Source organism: Crocuta crocuta, unplaced genomic scaffold, assembly GCF_008692635.1.
Source record: "Crocuta crocuta isolate KB4526 unplaced genomic scaffold, BGI_CrCroc_1.0 scaffold73, whole genome shotgun sequence".
Classification (NCBI taxonomy): Eukaryota; Metazoa; Chordata; class Mammalia; order Carnivora; family Hyaenidae; genus Crocuta; species Crocuta crocuta.
This window is the reverse complement of record NW_027529443.1, coordinates 200,498-225,572: the sequence shown is the minus strand read 5'-3', so window position 1 is coordinate 225,572 and position 25,075 is coordinate 200,498. Positions and strand designations below refer to the sequence as shown.

Genomic DNA, 25,075 nt, shown 5'->3' with positions numbered 1-25,075 from the left:
CCTGGGAACATGACCTGAGCCAAAATCAAGAGTCAGGTGCTCAACCGACTGGGCTACCCAGGTGCTCCTGGACTCCTTTTTTTTAGATTAACTACTTTTTTTTTAAGTTTATTCATTTATTTTGAGGGAGAGAGAGCACATGAGCAGGGGAGGAGCAGAGAGAGGGAGAGAGAGAATCCAAAGCAGGTTCTGCACTGTCAGCAACAGAGTCTGATGCAGGGTTTGAACTCTTGAACCGTGAGATCATGACCTGAGCCAAAGCAAGTGTTGAACGCTTAACTGACTGAGCCACCCAGGTACCCCTCATTTTACTTCTTAAAATGTTATTCCTAGAACATTTAAAGTACATATGTGGATCATACTGCTCTAGATAGTCCCCTTGAGAAATCCATTTAAAGAAACAAAAAAAAAAGCTTCATATGTGTAAGTTTCCTTTTAGTTGCCCCACAGAAAGTCGGAACTCTTACTTATACCTTCCTGTCAAAATAATGCAACTGAATCTGAAATCTATATATTTTTGGCGTGTGAGGGTTTAAATCTTCTTTGCATGAACAAGTCAAGCATAAACAAGTTGTGTCAGATGCCTTTGCATATTTGTCAGGCAGCCCCAGCTGTTACATTTTCTTGACCCTTCTCCCTTTTCCTTTGTCTTTGGAGCTGAAGACCCTCGGGCTCTGGGCTTGCAAGAAGGGTGATGATGCAGGAATGCTACCAGAGCCTTTTATGTTACATTTTTCCGGAGCCAGGTGCCAGAATTCAGGATGCCCAATTTGTTCCCTTGGGACATCTACCCTGTTTGGAAGTGATTGTGGCACAAAGATGGAACAATTTCCCAATGTCCCCAGGCTCCTCATCCTGTGCCTGTTCAGTTTCCTTGCCCTGCCTCCTGGGAGGCCTTGCCCTTTGTGTTCAGACCCAGTGACCTGTGTGGCCCTTTTCCAGCGGGTACAAGCAGCTTTTCTCTTAGGGCAGTCCAATTATCTGCCTGATATTTACTTTCCCAGTTCTGTTTACTATGACAACCTCTTCTGGAGACACAAAACCTGAGTGGGCCCTGTTGGGGGCACTTCCTGTCCTGCCCAAGGAAATAATAAAATAGTTCTTTTTTTTTTTTAATTTTAGTGTTTTATTTATTTCTGAGAGATAGAGAGAGACAGTGTGAGCAGGGAAGGGTCAGAGAGAGAGGGAGACACAGAATCCGAAGCAGACTCCAGGCTCTGAGCTAGCTGTGAGCACAGAGCCCGAGGCGGGACTCGAACCCATGAACCGTGAGATCATGACCTGAGCCGAAGTCAGACACTTAACCGACTGAGCCACCCAGGTGCCCCTAAAATAGTTATTTCTTTCTGGAAGCCGTACATCTTGAAGGAGGGTGAGAGAGAAAAGGACATTTACTCATGCCTATTTTGTCCCAGCCCAAATTACAGGTGATTTGCAAATGGAAATATCGTTTGATATTTACAACTACAGTGTCACTTTCTTCTTTTTTGAGTGCTATGAAGCAGCAGTCTTTTTATGCCTTAAGGCCTCTGCTTAGAATAGTATGGATTTTGTCCTACAGAAAAGCTAATTGGGGCAGAGTGAAATTCAGCTCCTGGTTGGGGCGCCTGGCTGGCTCACTCAGTAGAGCGTACAACTCTCAATATCAGTGTTATGAATTTGAGCCCCATGTTGGGAGTAGAAATTACTTACAAAACATTTTTTTTAATTAAAAAAAAAAAAAAAAGGAAAGAAATTCAGCTCCTGCTCCTTTGCCCAAGCCTTCAGCCCTGCATTTGTTCCATTGGCCTAGAGGAAGGGATGCATTTCTCTACTTAGCACTGCAGGCTGGAAGTGACCCAGGTCTGGCCTATGGCCCTAACCATCCCTCCACACTGTGGAGGGACTCAGGCTCAGTGAACACTCCTGAGGGACTTCTTCAGTTCTTCCTTCTGGATCTTGTAGACAGGGACCCAGCCAAAGTGCAAGGCTAGGACAAGAACTCAGTCAAGTTGTCTCCTCCCTCCTTCCTCTGTTCTTGCTGGTTTTAGAGATGGTAAACTCCCAGTTGAAATGCCATCACCTCAGGAAATGATGACCCATTATATTCTACTCACTGCAAAAATAATCACCTCTCTCACCCTAATGGTCCCACCCTGTAAAATCCTTTTACCATCTTTGCTGTGCTGCTCTAAGAGTCTTTGCTGTGAGTCAAATTCTTTCTTTTTTTTCAATTTCTTTTTTGAGTTGGTCAATATACATTCATAGTAAATTAAAATATAAAAGAGGATCCAGGATGGAGTGAGTTTCCTTCAAACACTTCTTTTATAAAAGAGTAAAGAAATGGGGCACTTGGGTGGCTTAGCCGATTAAGCATCAGGCTTCTGGCTCAGGTCATGATCTTGTGGTTTGGGAGTTCGAGCCCCAAATCGGGCTCTGTGCTGATAGCTAGGAGCCTGGAGCCTGTTTTGGATTCTGGGATTCTGTGTCTCCCTCTCTCTCTGCCTCTCCCCTCTTCATGTTCTATCTCTCTCTTGTCTCAAAAATAAACAAACATTAAGTAAATTTTAAAAATAGGGGCGCCTGGGTGGCTCAGTTGGTTAAGCGTCCAACTTCGGCTCAGGTCATGATCTCACAGTTCCTGGGTTCGAGCCTTGCATTGGGCTCTGTGCTGACAGCTCAGAGCCTGGAGCCTGCTTCGGATTCTGTATTCTCCCTCTCTCTCTGCCCCTCCACTGCTCACACTCTGTGTCTCTGTCTCTCTCAAAAATAAACATTAAAATTTTTTAAAAATTAAAGTTAAAAATTAAAAATAAATAATGACAAATGAAGTTATTCCTGGTACACATGCCATGCAAATCTTCCTTCTCAAACTACCTTTGACCTGGGTTCCCGAAGTTCCTTTGTAGGTCTGATGCTTTTTCCGAGAGAAAAAATTGGGGGCTATGCCCTAGGCTTGCTCACAAACTCCTACTAATTTAGGCCTTATTGGTTGAACACCCTGTTATCCACCCCATTGGAAGGTCAGTGTGACTCTGGAGTAAGACAAAGAGAAGTCCATCATTCATTCATTCATTCATTCATTCATTCTACAATTATTTACTAAGCATCTACAGTGTTCCAGGCACTGTTCTGGGCACTAAGGATACATTAGTGTGCAAAACAGATGAAGCAATTTAGTAACAAAACTAATATTTAATAATGATAATTTCATTTCTCTTATTCATCACAATAAAAGGTTGATGTGAGGATTACATTTTGCAGATGAGCAAACAGGAAGAATGAGGTCGAAAGCTATGGCCAGGGCTATACAGAAGGTAGCAAAGCCAGAAAGCCAGGTCACCTGGTCATAGTTCCTTCTCTTAACTTCTATGCTTCAGCAAACATGGTTCAAGCACTGCATAATATGTAATGAGCATGTGGCAGACTTGAGGGAGGAAGATGAAGATCTGGTCCCTGAACCACAGAACACCAATCAACATATTTTTTTTAAGGTTTAATGCTTATTTATTTGGAGATTGCTTGAGCAGGGAAGGGGCAGAGAGAGGGAGACAGAGAATCAAAAAGCAAGCTTTGCACTATCAGCATAAAGCCCAGTGTGGGGCCTGAACCCATGAACTGTGAGATCATGCCTTGAGCTAAAGTTGGATGCTCAACCAAGCTACCCAGGTGCCCTCTGATCAACATATTTCTTAAAAACATCTTTGTCGGGGCACCTCGATGGATCAATCGGTTGAGCTGCTATGATTTGTTGCCTATTTGACACCATATTGAGAAAAATGTTAAATGCCAATTGGAGGGTAGTTAAAAAAAAAAAGATAGTATTTTCCTGTCCAAATTTGTTATTCAATGGATGCTATTTTCAGACCCCTAGTGGGGACTCCAGGTTAAAAACTAGGTCTAGACAATCTTATCCACATTATGCCTTCAGCTCCTGGATGTGTATGTCCAGCCATGACCCTCTCAAGCTCTATGCCTGTCTCTTAATCATATCCAGTCCAATTTTGTCCAGCAGATGCATTCCACAAGATTGGAGACAGCAACCATTTGTGAGAAGTTCAGATATTCTAGCCAGCATAGTAGCTCAAGGCTTTGGTCCTTCACAAGTAGCTCTTATGGGGGTTATAACATCCCTAGTATAATTTACGTCAATGGCATGAGGTGACAGCACTGGAATTTATTTCTACTAGAAAGGTCTGTGTGGTGTCATTGCACATTTGGACTGGTACGTGTTACTGGCTGGGAAGCATCCAGGCTTGACTTTGACTCTATCAGAAATGTGGTAACCGCCTCTCACAATCTTTTTTTTTTTTAATTTTTTATGTGTTTATTTTATTTTGAGAGACAGAGAGCGAGTGGGGGAGGGTCAGAGAGAGGGGGAGACACAGAATCTGAAGCAGGCTCCAGGCTCTGAGCTAGCTGTCAGCACAGAGCCCGACATGGGGCTCGACCCCACGGACTGTGAGATCATGACCTGAGCCGAAGTCGGACGCTTAACCAACTGAGCCACCCAGACTCCCCTATCACAATCTTTTCTGCTTAAAGTGGATTATGTCATCTGCAACAAAGAACTCCCAATTTATACCACTGTCATTGCAGAATGGTCTATATATCAAAATATTATGTCATCTAAGTACCTATCCCATAGGGAATCTGGTCAACGTTATTGTATGGCAAGATTTCTCAATCTCAGCACTATTGGCATCTTGGGCCTTGTTGTGGGAGGACTCCTCTGCATATTGTAGGGATATTTAGCAGCATTCCTGCCCTCTACCCAGATTTTTAAAGTGTTTTACTTTTTTTCTTCCTTTTTTTTTAACAGTTAATTTATATATTTTGACAGAAAGAGCGCACGCACGTGTGACAGAGCATGAATGCGAGTGCATGCCAGAGAGAGAGAGTGAGACGGAAAGGGTGAGAGAGAGAATTCCAAGCACCCGGGGCTCAAACTCACAACTTCAGTGAGCTCGTGACCTGAGCCAAAATCCTGAGTTGGTTAACTAACCGAGCCACCTGGGTGCCCCTCTATTTGCTTATTTATAGAGCATGGGGGAGGGAGGGGTTAGTGCAGAGGGAGAGAGGGAATCCCAAGCAGGCTCCTCCTGGTCAGCTCAGAGCCCCACACTGGCTGGATCCTACCAACCATGAGATCACCACCAGAGCTAAAATCAAGAGTTGGGTGCTTAACAGACCGAGCCACCCAGGCTCTTGTTTTAATACTTTAAAATTTGCATCTCTAGGCAAGGCTGCTTAAAATTCAAGTTGCAAGTTAATTTGAATTTCACTTTTTGTCCTTGTTCTCACAGGGAGTGAAGAGGCTTCAGAGCACTATAAAGTGTTCATTTAACCAACTAAAGCAGTATTTTGCGGCTACACAGACCTTTACTCCAATCAGGTCGAACCCTTAGCCATTCTTTAATCTGGATTGCACTTGGTCTTAGTCTCTCTTCTCGTTTGTAAAATGGAGACACCTTTACTTTCTTCATAAGATTGTGATGGAAAAGCAATTGATTATACTTTTTTTTAAGATCTTATTTTTAAATAATCTGCACAGCAACAGGGGGCTGAAACTCACAACGCCGAGATGAAGAGTCGCAGGCCCCATTAACTCAGCCAGCCAGGCACCCCTGATTGTACATTTTGAAACCACTTAAGCTCTATGTAATAATCAGTTATAACTATATAGACACATTGGTTCCTTGCTAGGGCTTCAAGAAAATATAAAGCTCTCCATCAGTAAAAGGCTGGGAGACAGGAATTTAATTTCAATGCTCTCTGAGGTCCAGAGGGCCTGGGCTTTCTGGTCCTACCGCTAGTCAAGGGCAAAACCCTGAGGGCTTGGCGGGGCACCAGTGCTGGACCCGATTAGGACAACTCTATGCTTTTTTCAGGTCAGCCGTCACAATCCACAAATCCTGGCAAGTACTAAGGAAATGCGACCCCAAAGGACGATGGAGTGGAAATCGAGACACCGGAAGAGAGGGTCTGTGTGTGTTGTCGGGGGAGGAACCTTTGAGCCAGAGAGGAAGGTTAGCGCCGGAGTTACCAAGCTCCTGGTGCAGTGGATGGGCAATGGAGCGCAAGAGCTTGCCATCCTGAGTGAAAGTGGGGCCCAGTGAAATGGGCCAGCCAAAATAATTTCGGTTCCCGCCCCACGACTCCCGGCTTTGACTACAGTTGCGTCCGCAGGCGCCCTGGGCCCCTTGCCCCGCCCCCAGAGGGTAATCAGACCGTATCATTATACCTTTATAGGGGTGGAGGTGGATCGTGGCCTAGTTCCGCAGGGCGAATTGAAGTACTTTGCCAGAAAAAATAGGATTATTTATGTTATTTGCAAGTTTCTTAGTTAATATGTTTCTCTTCTGTCTGTTCGAGTTCTCTATATTCCCTGAAGAATGGTAGGAGTCCGGCCATGCTCCCCCCTTTCTTTTCAGCATTTGGTACATTCCTCCGCGGTACGTAGGCGGGGAGGCGTACATAAACCTCGACGCAGGAGGCGGGGCTGCTCAGTCCTCGAGGCGTCGGTGCTCCGTGGTGGTAGAATCTTGTTGCTTGTTGGTCTGTGCGCGCGTGCGCGGACATGGCCTCAAACGGTATGTAAAGGCGCGAGGCGGCGGTGGCGCACCAGCCTGGGGCTTCGTTTCCTTCCAGTTGGGCTTTTGTTTTTCGGTGGGACCTGGACGGCGATCGCGTGTAGGGTCTTCTCGCACCGCTGTGGCGGGAAGCAGCGAGAGGGGTGGAAGGGGGAGGCCGATGGCGCCATTTTGTTTCGTTCCTCTGGCGCCTTGCGCGGGGCAGGGGATCTTCCCTTCGTAGTCCATTTACTTGAAGTGAGATTTGAGAGGGACGGTTCTTGGTGATTTGANCCAGCCCCGAGCTCGGGCCCGCTTTGTCGCAGTGCTGCATCCGGGCACTCGGTGCGCGCACGCGCTCTGCTGGCCCTCCCCCCCTTTTCGCGGCGCGAACCCCCTCCCGCCTCGTGTTAGCCCTGCTTTTTGTCGCGATACCCTCCGCTGGAGACTCTGCGGCGCGCGTCCGGTGTGGGCCTCGCCCCCGAGGTCCCTTGGGAAGGGGCGGGACCGCCTGGTTCCCGCCTCGGTTGCCACGCGGCCGGGGGCGGAGGCTGGGGATCGGGGCAGTGGGCCCGCTTAACGGTTTGGGGGCGGTCGGGGGGTCGTCTAACGGGCTTGGGACCTGGCCCAAGGGTTTTCCCGCCTAAATTTCCGCTATTTGTGGTGGGAACCGAAAGGAACGGCTGCTCGAGGCCACACCCTCTCCCGGTCCTCTGCCCTATTCCTGCGGGGGGGAAGTGCCTCGTTTCCTGTACTGAGGAGATGAGTTGATCTGGCTGGTGCGCGTTCGATCGGTGTGGCGATTTAAAGCGCTTTCGCTGCCTTCGGTTTTCGAGTGTCCTCACAGCTCCGAGGAAAGCAGGTAGATGAGAAAACGCTCGGAGCCAGAGGAGTGGGGATTTGAGTACCAGTTGATTGGGCTCCCAGGGAAAACTCTCTGATGATCTGTCATTTGGGGTCAACGCATTCTGTTGATTTACCTGGTTTTCCACTAAAAGCCCACTTTGCCATTCTCCAAGATCGGGCAAAGGACAAAGCTTATTAGCCGTGGTCGAGAGAGTGGGACCGCATTCTGATTACTGCTTTCTCCCGCTTTCATTAAAACCTGTCCGACTCAAGTAGATCTGTGATATTAGCTTGACTATTGGTGATCCCTTTCCCCTTCGTGTTCTGTTTGTGCATTTCCTGGCATCAATTGAATTTGCAGAAAATAGTTTTCCACCGAGATTCTAGTTTATTCCAATAATCAGGATATAGTGGTGTCTAAAAATTTGCTTTTTTTCCTTTTCTTTATTGTAAGTAAATTATCACCTGCCACCTTGTCCTTCCTCTCAACTAGTGTTTCATGAGGGAATTTCTGCTTTTCTTGCAACATAGTTGATATTATCTGGAGTCCCTAGGGCTTGAGTTAAGAGATTGAATTCTTTTCCACTCAGGGATAGCTGAGGTAATGTAATTATATTTTTCTTTTGCAGACTATACCCAACAAGCAACCCAAAGGTGAGTGTATCATTTCAGGGCGTCCCAAAGAGTCTGTAGAGGGGCAGGGGTGGCTAAGGTATTTTTTCCTGATTGCAATGTTTTTCTTTTTCTCCAGCTATGGGGCGTACCCCACCCAGCCTGGGCAGGGCTATTCCCAGCAGAGCAATCAACCCTATGGACAGCAGAGTTACAGTGGTTATGGCCAGTCAGACACTTCCGGCTATGGCCAGAGCAGCTATGGTGGTTCTTATGGACAGACCCAGAACAGTGAGTCTCTTTGAGTGGGTTACCCCGCCTCTTCCTGCTCTTTCTGAATGTTGCTTTTCTTAAACTTAAGCAGTGCTCTAATGTTGAAATCTGTCTTCATGTTTTTTTTTCCTGAATCCGTCTGTAACCCTTAAAACCTTTTGGAGTCCGAATCTTTTCTTTTTTCTTTTCGGAGTCTGGATCGTCATTCAGAATCCGAATCTTTTCAAACAAATTCTTATTGGTTTATAATTCTGGTTTCTTTTGTTTGACTTATTTTCCTTTTCATGGTCTCCTTTTCCCTATTTTCTCTCAACACAATGGAATGTGGGGGCGAGTATTTTCTATATTTTCCACACAGGGAGGAAATGTTAATGAATACGGGTCTCCTGGGTTTTGGGTTGTGATGAATAGTGATCCTGGAAACTGGCTTTGGGATAGGTGGGATGTGATTGGAACTCTGAGGCTGCTAGAAGTTAGATTAGAGTAGAAGGGGAAGGGCATCTTTTCCATGATTTCAAAGATTTGCAAGCAGCTTCTAAGAGGCTGCTTTTCAAGTATGCTTAGCATTAAGTAGTACAGATTTTCTTCGACCTATTGCCTGCCTTTTTTCTCATGGTATTTGTGACTTCCATTCTTTTCCTTGTAGCAGGCTATGGCACTCAGTCAACTCCCCAGGGATATGGCTCAACTGGTGGCTATGGCAGTAGCCAGAGTTCTCAGTCATCTTACGGGCAGCAGTCCTCTTATCCTGGCTATGGCCAGCAGCCAGCTCCTAGCAGCACCTCGGGAAGGTAAGGCGTTTGAGGGGGAAGGCCTGGAATATGATTAGGTGTGAATTGATAAGAATTCATTACTCCTAGAAGCAACTAGGAGTACCGTCAGGAGGGAGGAGTCTTTGTAATGGGGGAGGGTACAGAGAATGGAATGTGCCAAAAATGAAGTTTTGGACATGCTGGCATTATGATTCTGTTTTTTTTTTCTTTCTCCTTAGTTACGGTGGTAGTTCTCAGAGCAGCAGCTATGGGCAGCCCCAGAGTGGGGGCTATGGCCAGCAGTCTGGCTATGGTGGACAGCAGCAAGGCTATGGACAGCAGCAAAGCTCCTACAATCCCCCTCAAGGCTACGGACAGCAGAACCAGTACAACAGTAGCACTGGAGGTGGTGGTGGAGGGGGTGGTGGAGGTGAGGTGTCTTTAGCTTTGTCTCATGTCTGTTTTCTGTAGAGAGATTTGTATTCTGCTGTTGGGTTCCTTATCTTAGAAGGTTCTTAGTACTTTGTTTTCTTGTTCTTTAGCTGTCTTTTTATTTCTGTTGTCTTTTACGTGCTGGCACTGTTTTATCCACTTCAGTTTTTTCCTTAAAGAATTCTTTCTCTTCTGACAGGTAACTATGGCCAAGATCAGTCCTCCATGAGTGGAGGTGGCGGCGGTTATGGCAATCAGGACCAGAGTGGTGGTGGCGGTGGCTACGGGGGAGGCCAGCAGGACCGTGGGGGCCGCGGCCGGGGCGGTGGCGGTGGTTACAACCGTAGCAGTGGCGGCTATGAACCCAGAGGTCGTGGAGGTGGCCGTGGAGGCAGAGGCGGCATGGGGTAGGTGTTCTTGTGAGCCAGGGAGTAACATCGCCTGGGGAGCGTGGAGGGTTGCATGAATATCCCTTGAAGCTTAGTTCCCTAGTGCATGGTTAAGTTTTATTCTAGGGATTTATGAGGGCTTGGAGTTGGGGGGTTTGATGGTTTCTTCGTACATCCCCATTTTTTGGTGAGAATTTGGGAGCCTTAACTCTCTGAATAGACATTTGAGTACTGACATTTTATTTGCAAAGAAAAAGGGAAAAATATGTGGGTGTATATAGGTTGGAGTCATTGATCTCATAGGCAGGAAACATGGAAGTAAAGTCTTCTTTGCAAGGGAAACCGATGATCCCACTCCTGGTAGTAGGGAAACTCGTTAAATGTATTCCCATGTGTCCTCTAAAGCAGTTGTTAATGCTTAACCTGATGACTTCAGCTTCCAGGAATTGGCTACTCTTCCCGTATTTTGTAGTTACTTGAATCCATGAGCTTGATTTGCAGTAATTTGACTGGCAATAATGATTTTGTGCGTGACTTGGTTGATGGGGCTGTCTGAAGTGTGTAGACCTTTTGGACAAAATATGCTTGACAGTGGTATCCCATCTATTTGCTCCACTGTCCCCCTCCTCCTGCTACTTGTCCAGGTGGACCTTCTCTTTCTTCCCCTTCCCGCTGTAGTTGAAGTATAAAACCTTAGATTTGATGTTAAAGCATTGGTCAAATCTGTTGGTAAATACGTTTGAAGGACCTTCCTCTGTCTCCCTTTGAAAAGGGGAAGAATGTCAGTGTGTTAACTCCTTTTTTGGAAAAGTAGGTTTTTTAAATGAGAGTTTGCGAATGGTAAGTATTCAGAGGTGGGTGGGGGCAATCTCAAAAACCTTACAAAAATAAGGAAAACTCTGTTGTGTGCGTGTGTTTAATGCAAAACTTTAAAAAGAAAAACAACTGTTATGTGACTGTTAACTTGCTCTGCATTTTATGTGCCACAGGTATGAAAGGTGACATTGCAAAATACTCCGCTCTTCTCGCAGTGTAGAAGGGGTGACCCCGGGGGCGGGGGGAGATCAAAACAGCTCAGTAGTTAGGATAGGGCTTAGCTGAGTTTGTCTTGCTTTAAGGGGAAATTGCCTTTGGTTTTGACTTTTTATGGAATGGGGTTGGGTCTGCTTGCTGCTTTCAAAGCAAAAACCATAAAAATGTGTTCAGGGCTACCCCAGCCTGGTGTGAAATGTCTTCTGGGTGAATCGGGGGGTAGGGTTTTTAAACGAACTACTGGGTTTTCAACCACTCGCGACAAGAGGAAAAAACATCTGCTACATCAGAAGAACGACCAAGGAAAATGGGTCATTTTTTTTTCCAGAGGAAATAGATATATAACCTTTTAAAGCAAAAATCCTTAAAAATTGTGTCTGAGAAATTGCACACGAGTGTGTGACATGCTCAAAGGTCAGACAAGGGGTGGTCAGGAAGGAGAATGTATTTTAGTAGCCACTTGTATCTTTTTCCCAAAACACCTACTCATGTTTGGGGAATGTTAAACAAAATCAAAAAACGCCCTTTTGTAGCCGTTGGAAGCTTCATGTCCTTTCTTCTAACTTGTCTTCTCCAGCGGAAGTGACCGTGGTGGCTTCAATAAATTTGGTGGTAAGTGAACAGAGTTTCCAAAATTCCCAACTCCCAGCAATGCTTTGTCTGATTGTTCATTTGCAGATGTCTTAGCGTGTTTTAAGTGTCAAAGGTATTGAAGTGTCCAGAACCACCTCCAGAAAGGGGTGGGGTAGAATGCCACCTGCTGCCAGATGGGTGCTAACTGGAGGCAGGCAGGGTAAGACTCAGCAGTCATCTGGTGCCAAATTGGTTTGACCCAGGTTAATAAGAGGTGTTTAGTAGGCCTCTGACAGGACTGTTGCCACACCTGGCACTTAGTGACCACCGTTATGTGAAACTGGAGAGTGTGTGCTGGAACACGTGGTGCCAACTTGGCTTTAGGATCCTTTTGATCAGTGTGTCCAAGGCTAGTGTGTGTGTGTAACAACCTCCAAATGTTTTAATTCTGGAAGGGGGATGTGAAATATTGCCCTGCCCTGAGGATGGTGAATTTGGTGTATATTTAAATATTAAATACTGAATGGTGTCAATGCATTTGTACATATACATACTTAAACTCAATTCAGGTGGGCAAATAGAAACTAGCTATGGGAAGGAAGGTGTGGACTACTACAAGAAAGGTTGGGAGCATGTGTGGCTCATGGGAAATAACCAGGTCTTAACAGCACAAACTGAATTCATGGAAAAATGGCAAATTTGAGAAGTCTCCCAGTAAGCTGGAACTTTTCTGGTTTGGTTAACTAACAAAAGGTGTTTTGATTTGTCTCAACATTTAAAGCCAAAGGCTTGCGTTCATGATTTAGGTGTCATGGAGTGTGGGTACAATATTTATATACGGTGAATTCAGATAAACTTTGGTCGAAGATGGTCTCTGGAAAAAAAATAGAGGCTGCATTATGAAAATAAGATTTCTGGTCTGTTCCCTGGGACATGCTTTAAAAATAAAATAGCTCTTATGTATGTTTTTTATCTTCATGTGGTTGGGGAAACAACATGGTTTTAAGAATGGTTCTAAAGATGAAATTAAAAATTGTTCCACAAGGGATAAGTGTCTTTGGTGTTAAAGTTTGGAGAAACTGGATGAATGCATATCACATTGCTGGTGGTGAGCCCATTTCTCTCTGGCACGAGAGAACAGGGCCAAGCTATGAGTTGGTTTTGTTAACTGCAATGGGTCTCATTCCTGGGCCCCCCCCAGTCTGTGCTGAGGACATTTCCCAGCCTGAGCTGGGGGAGGCAGAATTTTCTGAAGTGTGGAGTTGTCCCTGTGGGGACTCAAGTTAACATACAGATCTTAGGGGGCCTGTGTCTTCCCCAGCCCTGTCTAGGGTTTTGTCTGGGCAGGCAGCCCAGGACAGGGTTTGGATGAGGCTGTGAGCACTTAACCTGATAATTTTGCAAGAGTTTGGATTGGTGTTAATTTTTTTCCTTGTCTGTCTCTCCCTGTTGACTAACAGCCTCTCTTTCCTTGTTTTTTTTTTTTTTTTTCATGTCACTTAAGGCCCTCGGGACCAAGGATCACGTCATGACTCTGGTGAGTTCGCAGTTGCCATGAAAGAATGGCTAATGTGTTATCAGAACTTTTCTTGGCTGTTCTTTGACATTTACAGGAATCTGAAAAAGGTCAGGGGTAGAGATGAAAGGAAGGGAATTTCAGTGTAGTTATAGTTAGCAGTGATCTGTAAATAAATGAGCATATATCAGAAATACCTTCATGAGTAGTTTAATTCCCCAGCAATTTAATAGGTCTGAGAGGAGCCTGATAATCTGCATTTCAAACAAGTTTGAGGAGGTGGTGATGCATCTGTGTAGACCGTACTTGTACTGCTGATTTAAAGCAGTGGTTAAAAATGTGGATCATGACTAAATTAGTCAATGAAAAGACCCATAAAGGGATGGATTTAGTCTTCTTTGGTTGTCTGTTGAATTGTAGTGTAAAATAGGTTTCTTATCTTGAAAATGGGCAAACACTGTATACTCCTTTTGTGATCTTGGGCAATAAACTCCTGAGCCCTGGTTTCTTTAACGGCTATTAACATGATTCAGAGGATAGTTGTAAAACTAAATTTGTGAAATGGCTAGCATACAGGCACTCAGGTAATAGAAGGGAGTTGGGCTTCTGTCATTTGTCTGACTTTAGACTGGTTTCTTTAGGATTTATTTTCTTTGAAAGCTTAAGAACAAGTATTAAAGTTGGGTTAAGGGTCAGTGTCATTTTTTTTTTCTTAACCTTTGCTTGTTTTCTCCATATTCACATTTTCTTTTTTTGTTCAAGCAGAACAGGATAATTCAGACAACAACACCATATTCGTGCAAGGCTTGGGCGAAAATGTTACAATTGAGTCTGTGGCCGATTACTTCAAGCAGATTGGTATTATTAAGGTACTGTGGAGCATGGTAGTGCTTTCTTGTGTTAGAAGCTTTTGGATTTTACACGTTAGTAAAAATAAAGTCTTAATGGTTGCCGGCTTAATTTTTTGAGGCAAGAACATTAGCTGTTGCCATTTTCTGAAAGAGCACATCTTCACACAGAAAAAGCACAATTGAAAAAAGAGGATGAGTGTCCTAAACCTTTGCATTTGTAGTTTATAAATCTTTTAGTATTGAAGTGAGAGATATTTGTAGTCAGTGACTTTAATTCAAGTTCTACGTGAGATAGGAAATTGTAACCAGGAAGAGAGGAGCTGAAATAAGGTTATGATAAACCTCTGATTCTTGAAAGGTGAAAGGTGGGTAGTGCTATCTTATAAGATGTTATTTCATGTTGCTTTTTTCAGACAAATAAGAAAACAGGACAGCCCATGATTAATCTGTACACAGACAGAGAAACAGGCAAGCTGAAGGGAGAAGCAACGGTATCATTTGATGACCCACCTTCTGCTAAAGCAGCTATTGACTGGTTTGATGGTATGTATGAGGCTAGTGGCGTGGGTGGGATAGGGCAACTAACCTTGGGAAGTAGGTTATATTTTAGTGTTTCCTTTTAACTTCTTTTTTTTTTTTTTTTTTTTAAACGTTTACTTGTTTTTGAGAGAATGAGCCGGTGGGGTGGGGTAGAGAGGGAGACAGAAGATCTGAAGCTGGTTCTATGCTGATAGCCAGGAGCCCAGCGTGGGGCTCTAACTAACAAACAAACCGTGAGATCATGACTTGAGCTGAAGTTGGATGCTCAACCGACTAAGCCACGCGTTTTACTTGCTGCTTTAGTGTAATACAGTTGACTCTTGAACATTGTGGGGATTTAGGACTGATGACCTCTGTGCAATTACAAATCTGGATATTACTTCACTTCCCCAAAACTTAGTTATCAGTTGCCTACTGTTGACTGGAAGCCTTACTGAGAAGTCGATAAATCTTTTTTTTTTTTTTTACATTATGTGTCACTAGGACAAGTATAAAGAGAAAATACATTCAACGTACCATACTGTATTTATTGAAAAAAATCCATGTATAAGTGGATCTTCGCAGCTCTGACCAGTGTTCAAGGGTAAACTAGTCTTACCTTGGCTTATATCTCATATGATGATAAGTCTTTTTAGGAAGGTGTAGAGTCTTCTCTTGATTGTACCAAACTTACTTTTGGATCCACAGGTCTTAATAAAAAGTCTCTTTTTATACCTTTATTTCTGTAGGTAAAGAATTCTCTGGGAATCCCATCAAGGTTTCATTTGCTACTCGGCGAGCAGACTTCAATCGGGGTGGTGGCAATGGTCGTGGAGGCCGAGGGCGAGGAGGTGAGGAGCTACTCCTTGCTGATGGTATAAAGAGGAGATGGGTAGAGTGGAGAGGATGGTAAGGGCTTGAATAGGAAAAGAAGGTTAGGTTAATCAAACTTGGAAGGCGAGGGGACTCATACCTTTATCTACACTAGGTCCAATGGGCCGTGGAGGCTATGGAGGTGGTGGTAGTGGTGGAGGTGGCCGGGGAGGATTCCCCAGTGGAGGTGGTGGTGGTGGAGGACAGCAGCGAGCTGGTGACTGGAAGTGTCCTAATCCGTGAGTGAAACTTTTTTCCTTAGTTCTTTTAAATGTATGTCCTTTGATACTATGGCAGAGTTGGATATTTTCTAGACAAATGTCAAGGCTATACTGATAAGGGTACAGATTTGGATGAGAGCTTACCCAATTAAGGTTATAGTGGGAAAGATACTATGCTGGGTTTCGTAATCTATAGTTTTTGTTTGTGGTTCTGCTCCAGAGAAGACTTTTTGCTCTTCTGAGACCTCTGTTTCCTCACTGTATCTCTACATCACTAGAATCTTTTCCTAATTTCTGGGTCTTGTTTATTCCCACTTTTCCAAACTGTTTGTCTTTTTCAAACAGTATATGTGAGAACATGAACTTCTCTTGGAGGAATGAATGCAACCAGTGTAAGGCCCCTAAACCAGATGGCCCAGGAGGGGGACCAGGAGGCTCTCATATGGGTAAGAAAGGGTAGAACTGGGAATAAGGAGTTGGGATCACAAAGCCCTTAATTTTAAGTAGGGAGGTTGGAGGGAAGGTAGGGATTTGGGGTTGTATGATCTACCCTATTTCTTTTGTCCTAGGGGGTAACTATGGAGATGATCGTCGTGGTGGCAGAGGAGGCTATGATCGGGGCGGCTACCGAGGCCGAGGCGGGGACCGTGGGGGCTTCCGAGGGGGCCGGGGTGGTGGGGACAGAGGTGGCTTTGGCCCTGGCAAGATGGACTCCAGGTAAGACTCTTAAATTGAAATAAGCAATTGAGGGGAAGTCATGATAGGAAGGTTTCATTTTGAGGACTAGATTGGAAAGCTGAGGTTATAAACATAGTGGGGTATGGAAGGAGAACAGGAGAATTATCTTGGAAAATTAATCTATAGACCCACACTTAAAGAGAGGAGACCTTTCTTGGTGTTAGCAGGGGCAGATAGATAGGATTTTGGGGGTTGGGTGGGTGGAGAGGTTGGTAATTCAGACCTAATGGACACTCTTTCTTGCAGGGGTGAGCACAGACAGGATCGCAGGGAGAGGCCGTATTAGCGTGGCTCCTGAGGTTCTGCAACAGCTTTTCTTCTTGTACCCAGTGTTACCCTCATTATTTTGTAACCTTCAACTCCTGATCACCCACGGGTTTTTTGTGTCGGACTATGTAATTGTAACCATACCTCTGGTTCCCATTAAAAACCATCGTTTTAGTTAAATTTTTTCCTTCCTCCTCATCACTCTACTGGAGGATTGATACCTGGGTCAAGAATGTGGGGAGTTTTTCTCCTTTCAGGTTATCCTGCTTAGCAGGAACTGGAATAAAGTGTGTGATACTTAGTCCAGGGGAGAAAAAGTTAAGTGGCATCCTTGAAAGTAGAGATTAAAACTTTTCTGTCATGGCAAAAATTGGATGTATGAATGGGGTAAGTGAAACTTGTAATGTCATGACTGTGGTCCAGAATATGTCCCACTGCGTGGGAGTTTTTCTTTTACCATTTTTTACCCTGTTTAATAACATGCTGATCTTGGTTTACTATTCTATCAGTTTTACCCTTTTTAAGGACTCTTGGCTCTGTTGACACTTTTCTAAGGTGGGGCTCAAACAAATGTAACTTGTTTTGGGGGCAATATTCAAAGTAATCATGATGGAGAGCACATAGCCAGCCAAATTGTGTCGTTTGTAGGAAGGAGTGTGTACCTGCTTAGGGCAGAGGTTCTGTGGCCTCACTCACTTTACAGGCAGAAGATGAAGTACATGGAGTTAAGTGCATGGAGAAACAGAAAATGGTAGAGCCAAGATTGAGGCCTAATTCTTAGAACTTCATTTTCATTTCTTAGCATTTTCATTCTGAAATCATTGTTCCCAAGGGGATAAGCGATCACAAAGCTTTTGTGTGCTTAGATCTTAGGAGGATGCTAAATTTGAGGGAAGAGGAAAGGGAATGAATAAGTTGATGGTAAGAGGAAAGGGTAGCTGGGAAAGGAAGGTAGAGGTAGCTCCTTGTATTTTCAGGGTGAGAGGGACCTCCCCCACCCTAGTTTTCCTGAAGGTGGGGCTTCGGTAAATAGAGACCTGGTGTCACTTTCCTATCCTGCCTACATTCAGGGTTGAGGTCATGGGTATTTTGGGATTTTAGGCCTGAGCCTGAATGACTGCTGCTGGAAAGCCTTCCCTTTTCGAGGGGATGTGTTAGAGATAGGGAAAGGGTAGGGCCGATGAGTTGAAATAAGACAGTTCTCAACTCAACCTTATGCATTTCCTGACCCCCCCCTTCCAGCCCCTTGTTTTCCTTTTTTTTTTTTTTTTAAATTTTTTTGATGTTTACTTTTGAGAGAGTATGAGTGGGGGGAGGGCAGAAAGGGAGACACAGAATGTGAAGCAGGTTCCAGGCTCTGAGGTGTCCAGCACAGAGCCCGATGCGGGGCTTGAACTCAGACTGCAAGATAATGACCTGAGCCGAAGTGGGACACTTAACTGACTGAGCCACCCCAGTGTCTCTTTTTTTTCTAGCTCTCAAATGGGAGTTTAGAAAACTTGCCTGTACTTGCCAATGAGTTGTTGAGTATGAATTTTAGTTAATACAGAACTGAAAATTACGGCCAGTAGAAAAAGGTAAGTTGCTGTCATAGCATAGCTTGTGGAGTTCCAGAGGCTCTTGAGTTTGGACTCCGTTGAAAGTGGTCAAGTATGCTGAAGGTGTTCTCTAGAGAAGGTTGCTTCACCAAATTTCTGGTGGCCAGACAGGGAAGTGGTGGCCTTGTCAAATAAATTAATTCCTTTTACTCTCCCTGCTGAGTGAGGATGCTCAGTAACCAAGAGAAGGTGGAGATTGGCTGAGGTTCTCTTTGGCAATCCTTTGGCTTGACTATTTATTGAACTTGGTACATATGAAAAACCTTCGTTGAGAGCCAAGGATGTGGTAGTTCTCTGTAGCGTTCACGGGCTGCCTTTAACTATTTCTTTGATTTGCTGTTTTTTGATCTGTTTGCTCAAGTGATTGATTTGAATAGCCTGATTAAAAAAATAGGGCGCCTGGGTGGCTTAGTCGGTTAAGCGTCCAACTTTCGCTTAGGTCACGATCTCGCGGTTCGTGGGTTCGAGCCCCGCGTGGGGCTCTGTGCTGACTGCCAGCTCAGAGCCTGGAGCCTCTTTCAGTCTGTGACTCCCTCTCTCTCTGACCCTCCCCTGCTCACGCTCTCTCTCTCTCTCTCCTAGAAATAAAACATTAAAAAAAAATCTTTAAAAAAAATAAAATTAAAAAAAAATAGCCTGATCCAGGTTTCTAAGAAGTTTGTTTCTGCTTCAGCTACAAGAGTTCTGGCGTTACGGTTCAGTTGTGGTTCCTTGATCCTGCTGCAAGGGGTGAAGGAGGTTGGAGCTTTTTGTGAACTTAATTACTGACTGGGTCTGCCAGTAACAATCTTACATCCTTTATTTTTATTACTATTTTTTATAAGTTTCACGGGTGCATGGGTGGCTCAGTCGGTTAAGCTAACTGTCCAGCTTGAGCTCAGGTCATGATCACAGTTTGTGAGTTCAAGCCCCATGTTGGGCTCTGTGCTGACAGCTCAGACCCTAGAGCCTGCTTCGGATTCTGTGTCTCCTTATCTCTGTGTCCTTCCCCTGTTTGTGCTCTGTCTCCCTCTCAAAAATAAACATTTTTTAAAAACATTTTAAAAAATTTGATTTTGAGAAACACCCAGGCGCCCCAACATAAAAAAATGGTTTAATGTTTCATTAATTTTTGTGAGAGAGTTCAGGAAGGGCAGAGAGGGAGATGGGGTCCAATGAGGAGCTGGGGCTTATGAACTGAGAGATCATGACCTGAGTGGCTCTTAGCCAACAGAGCCACCAAGGAGCCCCGATTTTCCATCCATTAAAGGGCTTTAGTGATTGGCATTGCTCTTAAAGGAAATAGGGTCCCATGTGTCTTAGGTGTCTGATTAGTGGGGTAGATCCAGTTTGGAGGCTTTTCCAGGACAGTGGATGAAGATGGAAATAGAGGGAATGTTGGTTTTGAGCAGCTGCTGCTTTTTTTTTAAACTTTTCAAGCTTATTTTGAGAAAGGGGGTGGGGGTGAGGGCAGAGAGGAGAGAATTCTAAGCAGGCTTTGTAGTTTTCCCATGGGGCTCAAACCCACGAACCCTGAGATCATGACCTGAGATCAAAGGTCTGATGCTAAACTGAGTGAGCCACCCAGGTGCCCCCAGAGCAGCTCGTTTTGATTGCAAGCACATTGGTGAGAAAGTGAGACCCTGGGATTTTGGAATTGGACCCTCTGTTCTTTGCTGTATTCCCTTGTAATAGCATGGGCAGCAGTAGCTAGCCATGTTTCTCTGGTGAGGATTTGAGACTGGTCCTTTTTCTCCTAAAGAATACACGCTGAAGTATTGAACAGTCTGCTATCTGGAAGCACTAGGTGTTTGGGCAGTTTTTGGTTTGAGATTGGGGCAGGCCAACTAGGGAGAAGGGTAGGTGGGGAAAGGTGTGCTGCAGATCTTTTTGCTTTCTCTCTTTAGTTCTCTGTTCATGTTCTCAGGTGTTTTTGCCATTACATGCTGTATCTGTCTAGGTTTGAGTACCTTTGGTATGGGGTGAAGTCATTGATGGGTAGGTAGACTGTTTAGGATTAAGGTCTAGGGTGTAGCCTTGTGAGACAACACGTTACATCCTTATGCACCTTTCTTCCCACTCCACTCCATTCTGTTGTCCCTTGATCGTCCACCATGGGTTTATCACCGGATCTCACTTCCACACTTGTGTGCAAGAGAGGCTGAGGGGTTCCATCTGCAACCATTCCTACCCACATTTCCCAGAACTCACATTCTGTCTCCTACCTTTGAGCCCTCAGTGCTTAGCCTCTTTTCCCTTAATTTTTATTTTTTAAAAAATTAAAATTTTTTTTTAATGTTTGCTTATTTTTGAAGGAGACAGATAGAGTGGGGGAGGGGCATAGAGAGGGAGACACAGAATCGGAAGCGGGCTCCAGGCTCTGAGCTGTCAGCACAGAGCCTAATGTGGGCCTCGAATTCAGAATCCGTGAGATCATGACCTGAGCTGAAGTTGGGCGCCCAACTGACCTAGCCACCCAGGTGCCCCTAAAAAATTTTGTTTTTCTTTTTTAATGTTTGAGAGAGGGGAAGAGAGAATCTGCTGTCAGTGCAGAGCCTGATGGCAGAGCTCAATTTCATGAATCTGGAGATCATGACCTCAGCCAAAATCAAGAGCCAGATGTTTGACTTGACTGAGGCGGCCCCCCATCTTTTGTTTTTATTTTGAAATACTTAAAAAATAATAATGTTTATCCATTTTTTTGGTGGAGGGGAAGGGACAGAGAGAGAAGANAATGTGGGCCTCGAATTCAGAATCCGTGAGATCATGACCTGAGCTGAAGTTGGGCGCCCAACTGACCTAGCCACCCAGGTGCCCCTAAAAAATTTTGTTTTTCTTTTTTAATGTTTGAGAGAGGGGAAGAGAGAATCTGCTGTCAGTGCAGAGCCTGATGGCAGAGCTCAATTTCATGAATCTGGAGATCATGACCTCAGCCAAAATCAAGAGCCAGATGTTTGACTTGACTGAGGCGGCCCCCCATCTTTTGTTTTTATTTTGAAATACTTAAAAAATAATAATGTTTATCCATTTTTTTGGTGGAGGGGAAGGGACAGAGAGAAGGAGACACAGAATCCAAGATAGGCTCCAGACTCCAAGCTGTCAGCACAGCCTGACACAGGGCTTGAACCCACAAACCATGAGATCATGACCTCAGCTGAAGTTGGGACACTTAACCTTAGCCGCTCAGGCACCCCTCATTTTGAAATACTTTTAGAAGAATGAGTAATCTGCTTTACCCTTTCATGAAATAAAATCTTCATGGTACTGGCTTATGAGAGCTGAAGGTGTAATGTCAAGTGGATCTTGCTAGCACATTTGACTTTAGGGATGGCTTCTAGAAATTATTGGGCCATCACACTTAACCATGGTGTTAGTAAGAAAAGCTTTTGGATGCTGTTCTTTCTAAAATTCCCTGGTATTGAGGCAGAAATAGGTGAGGAAAATACCTCATGAACAGGAGTTTGAGTCTGGAAATGGTGCACCCTGCTTATGGATAGTGCTCTCTCAGCTCTTTGGACAGTGGCTTTAGTCCTAAATCTTGGGGCTGTAGTACCAGAGAAGGGTTCGTTTAACAGAACAATAGAGCCACTAGTGTGAGGAGTGCAGACAGGAGAGGATTTGGGATTGTTGGATTAAGGATTTGGGATTTCATGTGCTACAGTGGGAACCAAATTAGATGGCTAAGTAGAGAACTCCCCTAGGAGGGTGAGTGGGATGGGTATGGGAAGAATAAACATTAAGGGGAGCAGGAGCCAAGCATTCCAGGTAGCATCCTGCACACATACCTCAGGGTGGCAGTGTTGCACAATTGTACCCAGACTCTGTAGCTTTTGCCAGTGTTCTGCAGTCTCTGTAGGGAGTTGAGGACCTGTTAGATCTAGACTGATAGGGCTTTTATGACTATACTTTCCCCAGAGTTAGCGAGAAAACTGGCTGGCCCTGTTTACTGGAGACCTCTGCAAACTTTAGGCTGAGATGGTAGAGCCAGTTCTCTACAGCAGTGTGTCTTAAGTTGAACCCATTGAGTCATTTGGGAATTTTGTTAGCATGTGGATTCTGATTCACTATGTAGATCCAAGTGGAACATGAGCTCTCGGACAGTGTTGATGTTGCTGGTTCAACTGTACACTTAGATCCATATCCTATAAAAACTTGAAGAGATTCCTTTTGTGCTAGTTGACTGCACCTTCTCCCTGTGAAGAGGAACTTGGTGTGTAAAACTTTCTACAGAAGTGGGGTTACCTAGGAACTAAGCTAAATGTCATTCATGGAAGGTTGAATCCTGCTTACCTGAACTTCATAATTTTAATTTTATTTTGAAAAATTTTAGATTTTTTAGCTGTTTTTGAGAGCATGAGAGAGTGAGGGGCAGAGAGAGAATCCCACAAGGAACGGAGGGAGAGAGTGGAGCCTGAAGTGGGGAATGAGCTCACCCAGTGTGGGCTGTGAGATCCTGACCTGAGCTGAACTCTGATGCTTAACCGACTGGGCCACCCAGGCACCCCAGATTTAGCACAGACCCAGCCAACACTAGTTTTTGTTCTTGTTATTAAAAAAAAAATCATTCTGTGGATAGAATATTTGGCATGATACTGGGTAGGGGCATATTTAAATCTGTGTTAGTATTACTGCATTTTAAAAAAAAATTTTTTTTTTTTAATTTTTTGAGAGACAGCAAGCTGGGGAGGGGCGGAGAAAGAGGGAGACACAGAATCTGAAGCAGGCTGTTAGCACAGAACCTGATGTGGGGCTCAAACTGAGATCATGACCTGAGCTGAAGTCGAATGCTCAACCCACTGAGCCACCCAGGCATCCCTTCTTTGTTTTTTTTTAAATTGTTTTTAATGTTTATTTTTGAGAGAGAGAGAGCGCCAGTGGGGGGTGGGGGCAGAGAGAGGGAGACACTGAGCTGTCAACACAGCCCAATGCAGGGCTTGTACCCGCAAACTGTGAGATCATAACCTGGGCTGAAGTCAGATGCTTAACCAATTGAGCCACCCAGGCGCCCCAGGAACACATTCTAGTGGAGATACTTGGTAACACTAATGTGTACTAGTGGTGAGCCAGTTGCTGTTCGGTTTCTGTTATTTCCACTTTATAGATGGGGATGCTGAGGCACAAACAGGCCTTAAATCTTGTAACTGATATGAAGTGGAGCAAGGGTTTGAGTTTATGACGTTTGGCTTTAGAACTTGTCTTTGACTGCTATATTTTACTGTGCTTAAAGACTTCAGGCAAGGGGTGCCTTGGGTGGCTTGCTTGGTTAGGCAGCAGACTTTTTTTTTTTAATTTTTTTTTTTAAATGTTTTATTTATTTCTAGGAGAGAGACAGAGAGAGAGACAGCTTGAGCAGGGGAGGGTCAGAGAGAGAGGGAGTCACAGACTGAAACAGGCTCCAGGCTCTGAGCTGGCAGTCAGCACAGAGCCCGATGCGGGGCTCGAACCCACGAACCGCGAGATCATTACCTAAGCGAAAGTCGGACGCTTAACCGACTAAGCCACCCAGGCGCCCCGGCAGCAGACTCTTCTTGGCTGGTTTGTGACCCGTGCTTTGTTAAGTTCAAGCTCCGAGTTGGGCTCTGCACTGAGAGCATGGAGCCTGCTTGGAATTCTCTCCCTTTCCGCCCCTCCCCCCCTCAAATAAATATTAAAAGCATTAAAAAAAAAAAAAAAGACTCAAGGCAGGCTCCAGTTCTCCCTTCCCCCTTGACACCCCAAGGGGGAAAAAAGCCCCAAATAAATTTTAACTCAGGGAGCAGTTGCTTAGAACCATTTCTTTTGCCTCAGGCTATACAGTTTTTGTTTTTGTTTTAAATATTCATTTATTTTTAGAGCAAGTGTGGGGGAGGGAGAGAATCCCAAGCAGGCTCAAGTCCACACAGAACCCCACACAGGGCTCAAACTCAAAACTGCGTGATCATGACCTAAGCCAAAACCAAAAATTGATCACTTACCTGAACCACCCAGGCACTCCTGTGCTAGTTTTTGTAACTTTTTTTTTTTTTAAGGATCTCTGTTGGGCAAGAAAGAAAGTGTTAGCTGTGCTCCCATCTGCCGAGAATCATTAGGTTCATAGGCAGTTTTAGGAATAACCCTCTAGAGATAACAGTAGCTACTGTTTATTACTTTCTGTATGCAAGGCACTTGTACAAAGGTTGAAAAGCTGTCTTTTTTATGCGGGTCAGTCTAATGCAAGAATCCTATGTAAGAACAAACCAACACGGTTTGGTTTACCACAGTGACTTTGGGAATACCCCTGGAACACAAAGGCACGCCTGTGGGCACTCTGGCAGGTAGACGTTTCAAGGTACCCAGAGTTAAGGGACCAGCATGTTCTAGGGATTGTGGTGTGAGCAAATGTTGGGATCATGGGATGTGAAAGGAAGATTGAGGTTGAATGGAATATTTGAGGGCCAGGCTGGAAGAATTAGGTGTCCCAGTGTTAGAAGTGAGACCATCATCTCCATGATCACTTTTAATCATTCCAGCCCTTGAAGGTAGGCTGGAAGTAGAGAGCCTGTTGTAGATGAGATGTTAGGCATAAGCCAAGTGGCAGCAGTGAGGTTGAAAAAGAAGGCGGTTGGATGTAAGTTAGTCTTGGATGTTAGTCTTTTATTGGTAAAAGTAGTCTCCATGCCCAACATGGGGCTTGAACTCCTGACCCTGAGATCAAAAGAGTTGCACACTTCACCGACTGAGCCAGCCAGGCACACCTGGGTGTTAGTTTTGGAAGTTGGCCAAGACTAACATCAAGACTGACTAAATATGGACTTTGTGGAACATGTTAGGATTTCTAGTTTTCTTTTTACCCTGATACCACCTTCTGTCAAGATGCGGGGATGGTGAAAGGAAAACCACTTCAGTTTTGTACATGGTGAGGTCCTTGCAGAACATAAGTGAACACATCTCAGGGTTGAGTATGGAACAGGGACCATCAGCATTTATTGTATGGGGTGGCTGGCTGAAGAATGACGAGCCCACAGGAAACGGAGTGTTGGGGCTGATTGATGCTTTTGGAAAGCTCTGCTCTCCTGGAGTCCCAAGTAGCATTAG

At 44.7% G+C, this 25,075-nt stretch overlaps 1 protein-coding gene across 3 annotated transcripts; it reads left to right on the top strand.

Annotated features, from left to right (window-relative positions):
• The first annotated feature begins 6,471 nt into the window (after positions 1-6,471).
• Positions 6,472-16,625, top strand: FUS (FUS RNA binding protein). 3 transcript variants are annotated; one of them, XM_077760308.1, is made up of 15 exons: positions 6,472-6,572; positions 8,027-8,051; positions 8,149-8,300; positions 8,932-9,073; positions 9,274-9,464; positions 9,666-9,873; positions 11,465-11,499; positions 12,965-12,997; positions 13,742-13,845; positions 14,241-14,370; positions 15,096-15,197; positions 15,335-15,458; positions 15,786-15,886; positions 16,010-16,157; positions 16,425-16,625. In XM_077760308.1, the coding sequence occupies exons 1-15, from the start codon at positions 6,560-6,562 to the stop codon at positions 16,462-16,464; spliced, it is 1,548 nt and encodes a 515-aa protein (XP_077616434.1). In that variant the 5' UTR covers positions 6,472-6,559; the 3' UTR covers positions 16,465-16,625. The 3 variants fall into 3 exon arrangements, with proteins under 3 accessions (XP_077616434.1, XP_077616435.1, XP_077616433.1); XM_077760309.1 differs by having other exon boundaries at positions 8,929-9,073; positions 9,274-9,440; XM_077760307.1 differs by having other exon boundaries at positions 8,929-9,073.
• The last annotated feature ends 8,450 nt before the right edge of the window (positions 16,626-25,075 follow it).